This window comes from Piliocolobus tephrosceles, chromosome 10 (assembly GCF_002776525.5).
Source record: "Piliocolobus tephrosceles isolate RC106 chromosome 10, ASM277652v3, whole genome shotgun sequence".
Taxonomy (NCBI): Eukaryota; Metazoa; Chordata; class Mammalia; order Primates; family Cercopithecidae; genus Piliocolobus; species Piliocolobus tephrosceles.
This window is the reverse complement of record NC_045443.1, coordinates 108,192,864-108,204,206: the sequence shown is the minus strand read 5'-3', so window position 1 is coordinate 108,204,206 and position 11,343 is coordinate 108,192,864. Positions and strand designations below refer to the sequence as shown.

At 44.8% G+C, this 11,343-nt stretch overlaps 1 protein-coding gene across 9 annotated transcripts in view; it reads right to left on the bottom strand.

The window, feature by feature from the left end:
- TCTN1 (tectonic family member 1) overlaps positions 1 to 4,322 on the bottom strand; it is a 38,205-nt gene extending 33,883 nt beyond the window's left edge. For 7 of the 9 annotated variants that reach the window (XR_004229184.1, XR_004229185.1, XM_031936364.1 and 4 more), the window contains exon 1: positions 3,946 to 4,322. Coding sequence is in view for 7 of the 9 variants with exons in the window: in XM_031936364.1 (XP_031792224.1) it covers positions 3,946 to 4,165 (220 nt within the window). In the remaining 2 variants the exon portion in view is untranslated. Of the gene's footprint in view, positions 1 to 3,884 lie in introns of all 9 variants that reach the window. The other 2 variants (XM_031936367.1, XM_031936370.1) reach the window with 1 other exon arrangement.
- Positions 4,323 to 11,343: the final 7,021 nt, after the last annotated feature.

The following is an 11,343-nucleotide window of genomic DNA, read 5'->3' as shown; positions in this document are numbered from 1 at the left end:
AAAAAAAAAAAAAAAACTCAAGCCAAAAAACAAAAATAACGAAAAAGGAATCTGAAGCAAATGCTGCTAGTGTCTACCCAACATTCTTTCTTGTACATATGAATTATTTCACGATAAAAAGGAGCTTTAGAAAAATATACCAGCCGGGCGCAGTGGCTCAAGCCTGTAATCCCAGCACTTTGGGAGGCCGAGACGGGCGGATCACGAGGTCAGGAGATCGAGACCATCCTGGCTAACATGGTGAAACCCCGTCTCTACTAAAAAAAAAAACAAAAAACAAAAAACTAGCCGGGCGAGGTGGCGGGCACCTGTAGTCCCAGCTACTCGGGAGGCTGAGGCAGGAGAATGGCATAAACCCGGGAGGCGGAGCTTGCAGTGAGCTGAGATCCGGCCACTGCACTCCAGCCTGGGCGACAGAGCGAGACTCTGTCTCAAAAAAAAAAGAAAAAGAAAAATGTACCCCACAGCGGCCAGACATGGTCTCAACCTCAGGAGGTTGAGACCAGCCTGGCCAATTTGGTAAAACCCCATCTCTACTGAAAATACAAAAATTAGCCGGGCGTGGTGGTGTACACCTGTAGTCCCAGCTACTCAGGAGGCTGAGGCAGAAGAATCGCCTGAACCCAGGAGGCAGAGGTTGCAGTGAGCCGAGATCGTGCCACTGCACTCCAGCCTGGGCAACAGAGCAAGACTCCATCCCAAAAAAAAAAGGAAGAAAGAAAAAAGAAAAGAAAAGAAAAATGTATCCCATAGCTCACGCCTGTAATCCTAGCATTCTGGAAGGCTGAGAAGGGTGGATCCCCTGAGGTTAGGAGTTCGAGACCAGACTGGCCAACATGGTAAAACCCCATCTCTACTAAAAATACCAAAAAAATTAGGCATGATGGCGCACGGCTGTAATCCCAGCTACTTGGGAGGCTGAGACACGAGAATTGCTTGAACCTGGGAGGTGGAGGATGCAGTGAGCTGAGACTGCACCACTGCACTCCAGCCTGGGTGATAAAAAAAAAAAAGAAAAGAAAAAGTACCTCATAAAAGGTATAATGCACTCTGGAAAAAAATGTGTGAGGTGAAGGGGAAGGTTTTGTTAATACACAATAATTTCTTAGTCTAAGACACAAAAGCTTTCCCCCTAAAGTTTAGAGTGCTTCTAATTGAGAACTCTTCTATGTGCTTAGTAAAATGACACAACTTATGCACGCTAATGTAAAAAATAAAAAGTGCTTTAGGTTCCCTGTATGTTTAAAATTACTATCTTGCTTTGTTTTCAAAACTTAAAGCCCTTGTAGGTAGCTATAAGACTACTAAGGATGAAGCAATAGTGTTTAGTAACTCCACTTAGGAAAAAGGTTTCTACCCAGGATGCAAGTGCACTTAATCATCCAACAAGTAGCTGTTGAGCCCCATCAGGTCCAAGAAGCACTCAGCTGCTCTTGCCTCCTATAGCATCTGTACACCTGGCTTGTAGAGCAGGGTACTAATGAACAGAGCCCAGATTCAAGATGAAGGGTTATCACTCTTCTCCACCAACACTGCCTGCAAGCCACCTGCAATGTTCCATCCAGTTCTCCACTCAGAGTCAGCCTCCTGCTCTAATATCTACAAGTTGTGTGTTCTAAAATTAGGCAAATAATTTACCCACCTGAAAAATGGGGATAACAGTACCCTCATGAGGTTGTAAGGATTAAATGAGATACATCATAGGTGAAATGCTCAGCACAGTGCTAAGTGAACAGTTAACAAATGAGTTATTACTGTCATAAGTCTTAAGAGAGGTCCTTTAAAAAGGTGAAGACAGGTGACAGGCAGAGTGCGGTGGCTCATGCCTGTAATCCTAACACTATGGGAGGCCTAGGTGGGCAATCACTTGAGGCCAGCAGTTCGAGACCAGTCTGGGCAACATGGCAAAACCCCGTCTCTACAAAAGATTAGCTGGGTGTGGTGGCATGCACCTGTAGTTCCAGCTACCCAGGAGTCTGAGGTGGGAAGATCACCTGAGCCTAGGAGGTCGAGGCTGCAGTGAGCTGTGATCATGCCACTACACTCCAGCCTGAGTGACATAGTAAAACCCTATATCCAAAAAAAAATAAAATGTGGGGACAAGTACAAATTCATCCCCTATAATGGAAAAACAGCCTTGAACACATGCTATAATAATGATGTTTCAAGCATAGCTTTATTTTGGAGAGAAAATGCATTAACAGATGGAGTACTTACATGAATAAAAGACAATCCAGTCCAAAAACCTTAGCGTTTCAGACATTGAATACTTGGCTTCATTCTGTCCCAGTTTGTCACTGATGTAACTTCCCTACTAATTCATCAAATCAACAATTTAAATATAAAACAGAGCTCTGCTTATATATTAAAATAGCAAATATATTTCTCTGTAGTTTTTCTTTCAGATTACTCATAATTCAGAAAGAGCTTTTTGGAGAAATCAAGGTTCAGTAACTGAAGTTAAGTTCTAGAGTTCAAGATATCAGCTGATGACTTTTTTACCTACTAATACTGAGCCTTAATCCATTTGAGAAAAGATCTTAAGAAGGGATAGGCCGGGCACAGTTGTTTACACCTGTAATCCCGGCACTTTGGAAAGCCAAGGTGGATCACTTGAGCCCAGGAGTTTCAGATCAGCCTGAACAACATAGCGAGATCTCATCTCTACTAAAAAGTAAAAAATTTAAAAAGCAAGCTGAGGGAGCACACCTGTGGTTCCAGCTACTCTGGAGGCTGAGGCAAAAGGATCCCTTGAGCCCAGCAGATTGAGACTTAAGTGAGATATAATCATGCCACTGCACTCCAGCCTAGGTAACAGAGTGAGACCTCGCCTCAAAAAAAAAAAAAAAGACTGAAAAAAAGATTTAAAGTACTGTATACCTATTGGGGTTACTCTCAATCCACACAACCGGAAAATTTAAAAAACTTTGAGAACATGAACCACTTTAAGAATCGGCTGCTATGAACTCTCATCTCCGGAAAAGACATATTCACAAAGTTTTGCACTCAGTCTTAGAGGGTCACAGTCATTCTCTGAAGTCATCCACGTCAATTTTTTATTTTTTTGAGACAGTCTTGCTCTGTTGCCCAGTCTGGAGTGCAGTGGTAATTACGGCAACCTCTGCCTCCTGGGTTCAAGCGATTCTCCTGCCTCAGCCTCCCGAGTAACTGGGATTACAGGCATGCACCACCATGCCTGGCTAATTTTTCTATTTTTAGTGGAGACTGGGTTTCGCCATGTTGACCAGGCGAATCTTGAACTCCTACCTCAAGCAATCCACCCGACTTGGCCTCCCAAAGTGCTGGGATTACAGGCGTGAGCCACGCCAAACGTCAAATTAGATTATAAAATATTTCCACTAAATGTGTAATTCTAGAATTAGACAATCATTTTCTGGAAAAAAAAATGTTAATTATCCCTAAATATAACTCTTAAGAAGTGAGCATAACCCCTCCCTCCATGGCTTCCCACCTCCAATTCAACATAGGAGGAATCCCGGGTTTTTAGAATTCAGGTCAACAGACAAGGGTCTTAACCTAGCCACATTTAGTAAGATAGATCTTTGGCCTCTCTTTAAGTGAAAGTTCCATGCAGCCAAGGCACTAATTTCCACCATTGTCTCGACTTAATTTGTATTGGGCTGCAAGGATTCATTCATTATTGCTCTTTGCATTACTGTTGTCTGGGACCACTTCAAGTGTTTTCAAAGGTCTGATACCGTACCACTTAAACTCTCTGAGACCCGGTTTTCTCGTTTACATGACAGTGATAGTAAGAGCTACCTCTCAGGGTTATTGTTTAAAGAACGGACGTTTATGGAACACTTAGTGTCTGCACACAGTAAGTGCTCAATAAGCGTTAGCTATCATTATTACGTCCTCACCCGGGCTGCCCCCTTGAGGTTGGATCACTGTGGACCACAGGAGCTGGCACATGGTACCCACCGTCCGTGACCGGGGTAGGCCTGGGGCCGGAGGAGGACCCTGGGGCTCTGGGAGTACCGGGGGGCCTGGTCGACGGGGAAGGTCCGAAAGTCGCCAGGGCTGCCTCGGTGGAGTTGAGGCCCTCTGTCGTCACCGCCGGGGTGGCCTCGGTCTGGGCGCTCACGGAGGCCCAGCAGCTCAGGAGTACCACCAGGAGCGGCGGGAGGCCTAGCGGCCTCATCTCCCAGCGGGTTCCAGCTACGTCCGCGCCAGGAGACCGCGCGTTGCCCGGCAACCGCTACACCCAGGCGCGGGGCATCACGGGAAGCGGCTTGCTAAGCCGCGAGAAGCTGCCGGAGACTGACGGGGGCGAAGTCTGGATGAGGCAGGGGGCGGATCCTGGATGAAGCCGGAGGGCGGAGCCTGGGTGAGGCAGCGAAGGCAGGCACAAGGGCGAGCACTAGTGAGCGGCTGTGAAGCTAGCGTAAACGAGAGGCGTGTAAATCCCAGCTGTGGTTCCCAACCGGTCTGCGGCGCTTACTTAAAAAATGTGGATTTTCTGTAGTTCCAGCTACTCGGGAGTCTGAGGCAGGAAAATCGCTTGAACCCAGGAGGTGGAGGCTACAGTGAGCCGTGAGCGTGCCACTGCACTCCAGCCTGGGCGACAGTGCGAGACTCTGTCTCAACCAAAAAAAAAAAAAAAAAAAGACGGATTTCCAGGTACCATCTCAGGAGATCCTGAGTCAGTAAGTCTAGCGCAGGACCCAGGAATCAGTTTTTGGGGGATTTTTTTGAGACAGGGTCTCACTTGACATGTCGCCCAGGCTGGAGGGCAGTGGTTCGATCTCGGCTCATTGCAGCTTCGACCTCTGGGGCTTAAGCAATCCTCCCACTTCAACCTCCTGAGTAGCTGGGAGAACTCAGGCGCGCGCCACCATATCCAGCTAATTTTTGTATCTTTTTGTAGAGACGAGGTCTCCCTCCGTCGCCCAGACTGGTCTCAAACTCCTGGGTTCAAGTGATCCACCTGCTTCAGCCTCCTGAGTCCTGAGTAGTTGGGATTACAGGCATGAGCCACCACTCCCAGCCAGGAATAAATATTTTTAACAAATGTCCCGACACAAGCAGATGAGTTGGACGGAAATTTGGGAAGCGCCGTCCCAACACCACTAATGTGGGTGTCTCAAAGGAGCATAGGGATCTGTGAGATCACTGTCCCTGAATTCTCTCTATCCCAGACTCTGTCAACACTGGCTTCACCTTTTTTGTTTTAGCTGCATCTCACAAGGTTGCCACATAACTTCTGTCTGCTGTATTGTGATAAAGGGGACAAATGAACACTTAATAACTTTTATTATCATTATTTTTTGTAGCGAGGGGGTCTCACTATGCTGATCAGGCTAGTCACAAACTCCTGACCTCAAGTGATCCTCCCACCTCAGCCTCCCAAAGAGCTGGGATTACAGGCATGAGCCACCACGCCAGGCCTAAGAACTTTTTTAAAGACAAAAATCTTTCACAAAAATTAAGTAAAATAATTTAGACATCTTAAAGGGGAAAACAAAGCAAATCCACTGTAATGCTACAAAATTACCTGGAGACCCTAAGATTTAGGAAAGCCTGTCCATTCTGAATGGGCTTATTTAGGAGGTACCCAAGCCCAGGGATGTTGGCTGCACCTTTGACACTTAATCTCCGTACAATTCAGAAGTAGATGTCAAAGTACTTAGAAATGGCCAGGCGCAGTGGCTCACACCTGTACTCCTAGCCCTTTGGGAGGATCGCTTGAGTCCAGGAGTTGAGACCAGTCTGGGCAACATGGTGAAACCACATCTCTACAAAAAATACAAAAATTAGCCAGGTGTGGTGGCACATGTCTGTAGTCCCAGCTACTCAGGAGGCTGAGGTGGTAGGATCACCTCAGCCTGGAGAGCTCGAGGCTACAGTGAGCCATGATCGGGCCACTGCACTCCAAAACAAAAACACCTTAAACATAATGCAGTATTTATTCAAGAAATGTATATACCAATTCAAAAGAATGCCAAACAGTATATATATCTAGTTTATTAAATGTATTTAGCAAAACTAAATCATCAAAGTGATATCTTTAGCACCTTCCTGTGGCATTCCAGAGACAGTGTATAAAAATATAATTGAATCACTCAAATGTGTAAGACAGATATTTCTCTTTTTTCTGCAAAGGATTGCTTTAGCATCTGACTGAAATTCTGGGCTGCTTTTAATAATTGATTAAATGCTTCCCCTTTTAAAAAAAATAACCAAAAGTAGACTGGGCATGGTGGCTCACGCCTATAATCCCAGCACTTTGGGAGGCTGAGGCGGGCAGATCATGAGGTCAAGAGATCGAGACCATCCTGGCCAACATGGTGAAACCCCGTCTTTACTAAAAATAGAAAAATTAGCCAGGCGTGGTGATGGGTGCCTGTAGTCCCAGCTACTCAGGAGGCTGAGGTGGGAGAACTGCTTGAACCTGGGAGGCGGAGGTTGCAGTGAGTCAAGATCACACCACTGCACTCCAGCCTGGTGACAGAGCAAGACTGAAGTCATGGCTCCAACCTGCTTAAAACCGTCTCCAAAACAAAAAAAAAAAAAACACCAAAAGTATATTTTCCAAACCTTCATCTCATAACTTCTAAAACCAGGGCATGTTTGTTTTCCTTTTAAACCTCTTTACTTCCAGCCCTCTACTTTCTTTCCTATTTCTTAATACCTGTGAACCATTTTGTTCTACTTTCTGTTTTGAAATTTTAGACTGCTGGATTAAATTTTGATAACTCGTCCTTCAGCTTTATAATTTTTTTTTTTTTTTTTTTTTTTTAGATGGAGTTTCGCTCTGTCGCCCAGGCTAGAGTGCAGTAGCAGGATCTTGGCTCAGTGCAACCTTTGCCTCCCAGGTTCAAGTGATTCTCCTGCCTCAGCCTCCCAAGTAGCTGGGATGACAGGCACCCGCCACCAGCCCAGCTAATTTTTGTATTTTCAGAAGAGATGGGGTTTCACCATATTGGCCAGGCTGTTCTTAAACTCCTGATCTCAAGTGATCCGCCCACCTTGGCCTCCCAAAGTGCTGGGATTACACCCATTCCCATCCAGATTTATAATTTTTGTTATGGTCATAGGACCTCTGAGATCCTCTTCAAGTCTGATATCCCATTTTTCCAACAAGGACCTGCTATGATATGATTTGCCAATTTTACTGCCTCTTTTGTCCAATCTCAAATAAACACTTGGTGGATGGCCCCAAAGTAATTTTATGACATTTGACTCTGAATGAGGATTGCACCTACCCAGATACATTTTGCAAACCTTAGGAATACTGGAACTTTTCATTTCACAGGTGACCCATTTCTGCCAGCCTGTTTTCATCTTTCAACCCAGAACACCCTTTCTCCCTTCCTTTTGTCCCTGGCCTTAGCAGGTTCCCTCATTAGGATGGAAGGACACAAAAGTGGCTAAGATTGAGTTCCATATTGTGCCCAAAACCTCAACATTTGGTTTATGCATAAATGTTTGTGATTTCAAATATCCATCTGTTTCTCCAGGATTATTGGCATTCAAATTCCTTATAGTGTATGCTGACATTGGGAGGATCAAGACAATTCAGCTTTTTAGAATTCTGTGCTGAGAAGCTGCCATATATGAGGAGCCTGAAAGAAAAAAAAAAAATCAAAGATAGGAGGAGTATGTAGGTAGGGAAAAAAAAACTAAGGCTAACTTCACAAGGTAGTGTCAACCACTCTGTCTTGCTCTTTGGTGTGGTTTGAGGTGAATTGGTTATTGTTGTTATTATTGCTGAAGTCATGGCTCCAACCTGCTTAAAATTAATAAATTAGCTGGGCATGATGGCACGTTCCTGTAAACCCAGTTACTCTGGAGGCTGAGGTGGGAGGATCACATGATGCTGGGAGGTCAAGGGCCGCAGTGAGCCATGGTCACACTACTGCAGTCTGGCCTGGGCAACAGAGTGAGACCCTGTCTCAAAAAAAAAAAAAAAAGCATACATTTTTTTTCTAGCGATTAGTATATCTATTTTTATTCATCTCACCCAAACATTTCACAAATGAGGTGGCAGAGTCATCAAGCTTCCTAAAGGGGTTGCTTTAGAGCTACAAAGGGATCAAGACTGTGTGAAGACAGAGGTTTGCCTGTACCATTTTGACTGAAGTAACTAGTTGGGTAATTGATTTCCAGATCAACACCCAGAAGAAAATAATCCTCAACTGCTCTCATTCTCCCAGTCCCCACACACCTCATCAACCACCGAGTACTATTCTTGCTCCTTTTTTTTTTGAAATTGAGTCTTGCTCTGTCACTCAGGCTAGAGTGCAGTGGAGCAGTTTCGGCTCACTGCAACCTCTGTCTCCCAGATTCAAGGGATTCTCCTGCCTCGGCCTCCCAAGTAATTGGGACTACAGGTGCCCGCCACCGTGCCCGACTAATTTTTGTATTTTTAGTAAGACGGGGTTTCACTATCTTGGCCAGGCTGGTCTCGAACTCCTGACCTAGTGATCCACCCACCTTGGCCTCTCAAAGTGCTGGGATTATAGGCATGAGCCACTGCGCCCAGCCTATTCTTGTTCTTTAAGTGTTTTCTGAAATTTTATGGGCACAGAAGGACTATCTGAGCAGACTTCACATTCTTTTTTTTTTTTTTTTTTGAGACGGAGTCTCGCTCTGTCGCCCAGGCTGGAGTGCGGTGGCCAGATCTCAGCTCACTGCAAGCTCCGCCTCCCAGGTTTACGCCATTCTCCTGCCTCAGCCTCCCGAGTAGCTGGGACTACAGGCGCCCGCCACCTCACCCGGCTAGTTTTTTGTATTTTTAGTAGAGACGGGGTTTCGCCGTGTTAGCTAGGTTGGTCTCAATCTCCTGACCTCGCGATCCACCCATCTCAGCCTCCCAAAGTGCTGGGATTACAGGCTTGAGCCATCGCGCCCGGCCTAAACTCGGCTTTCTAAAAAATCATTTTTGTTTTTATTCTTTTCAGGTTGAAATTTTCCAAACAGGGACCGAGCACGGTGGCTCACACCTGTAATCTCAGCACTTTGGGAGGCCGAGGTCAGGAGTTCGAGACCAGCCTGGCCAACATGGTAAAACCCCGTCTCTACTAAAAAAATACAAAAATTAGCCAGGAGTGGTGGCAGGCGCCTTAATCCCAGCTACTTGGGAGGCAGAAGCAGGAGAATTGTTTGAACCGGGGAGGCTGAGGTTGCAGTGAGCCGAGATAAAGCCATTGCACTCAAACCTGTGGGACAAGAGCGAGACTTCTCTGAAAAAAAAAAAAAAAGAAAGAAATTTTCCAAACAGGATGAAAGGCACAGAAAATAAAGCCACTGTGTACTCCTCCAAGATTATTCATAAATTGACGTTTTGCCATACTTGCTCCACATTTCTTTTTTCTTAGGTTTATAGAGGGATAATTTATATGCACTATACGTTTTTTGTGTAATAGTTTTGATGTAAGGTTTTTCTTACACATCAGGGTACGGGTTTCTTTGGTGGGCAATTCTATGAATATTTCTTCTTTCCTTTTTTATTTTTATTTTTGGGTAGACACAGAGTCTCACTCTGATGCCCAGGCTGGAGTAAGGTGGTGCAATCATAGCTCACTGCAGCCTTGAATCCCTGGACTTAAGGGATCCTCCCACCTCAGCCTCTAGAGTAGCTAGGACTACAAGCGCGTGCCACACGCCTGGCTCAATTTTATGAGTTTTTTTTGTTTATGTTTTTGTTTTTCTGTGACGGAATTTTGCTCTTTTTGCCCAGGCTGGAGTGCAATCACAATCTCAGCTCCCTGCAACCTCTACCTCCCGAGTTCAAGCGATTCTCCTACCTCAGCCTCCCAAGTAGCTGAGGCATACACCACCATGCACAGCTAACTTTTTTTTGTATTCTTAGTAGAGATGGGGTTTCACCATGTTGGTCAGGCTGGTCTTGAACTCCTGACCTCAATTGATCCACCCACCTCGGCCTCCCAAAGTGCTGGGATTACAGGCATGAGCCACCATACCTGGCCTAGTTTTATGAGTTTTAACAAACACATAAAATCATGTGAACCACAACCACAATCAAGATGTAGAACATGCGGGCAAGGTGGCTCACGCTTATAATTCCAGCACTTTGAGAGACCAAGCTGGGAGAATTACTTGAGGCCAGGAGTTCATAGACCAGCTTGGGCCGTTGGCAAGACCCCGTCTCTATGGAAGTGAAAAAATTAGCTGTTTTCCATAATGGCTGTACGATTTTATGTTCCCAAAAACAGTGCATAAGCATCCCAACTTCTCTAAATCCTTGTCAACACTTACGGTTTTCTGTTATTTTGATAGTTATCATCCTAATGGGTACAAGTCGATATTTCATGGTTTTGATTTCCCTAATGATTAGTGATGTTGTGAATCTCTTTGTGTGCTTGTTGGCCATTGGTATATCTTCTTTGCAGAAATGTCTATCAAGTCAGTGGCCCATTTTTTAATTGGGTTGTTTATTGTCATTGTTCACTTGTAGGAGTTCCTTATATATTCTGGAAATTATCCTCTTTTCAGATAGGTGATTTACAGATATTTTCTCCTATTCCATTGAGTTGCCTTTCACTCTGTTGATTTTTGCCTTTGATGTCCACAGTTTTTACTCTGATATAGTCCCATTTGTCTATTTCTTTCTTTTGTTGTCTGTGCTTTTGGCGTCTTATCCAAGAAATCATTGCCAAATCTAATATCCTGAAGCTTTTCTCATATGTTTTCTTCTAGGAGTTTTGAGGTCTTAACATTTTGAGGTCATTAATCCATTTTGAGTTCATTTCTGTATATAGTATAAAGTAAGGATCCAGCTTCATTCTTCTGCACGTCATTTCCAGTTTTTCCAGCATCATTTGTTGAAGGGACTCTTCTTTCTCCATTGTGTAGTCTTGGCATGCTTGTTGAAACTCCTCTAGCTATATATGCAAAAATTTCTTTCAGTTCATTATTTTTTTATTTTTTACAATTTTTTGTAGGCTGAGATGGGTGGATCACGAGGTCAGGAGATCGAGACCATCCTGGCTAACACGGTGAAACCCCGTCTCTACTAAAAAATACAAAAAGCTAGTCGGGCGAGGTGGCGGGCGTCTGTAGTCCCAGCTACTCTGGAGGCTGAGGCAGGAGAATGGCGTAAACCCAGGAGGCAGAGCTTGCAGTGAGCTGAGATCCGGCCACTGCACTCCAGCCTGGGTGACAGAGCCAGACTCCGTCTCAAAAAAAAAAAAAAAAGAAATGGAATTTCACTATGTTGCCCAGGCTGATCTCAAACTCCTGCCTCAAATGATCCTCCTGCCTCAACCTCCCAAAGTGCTGGGAGTACAGGCATGAGCCACCATGCTTAACCCAGTCCATTTTGTTTTGTTTTGTTTTTTTGAGATGGAGTTTCAC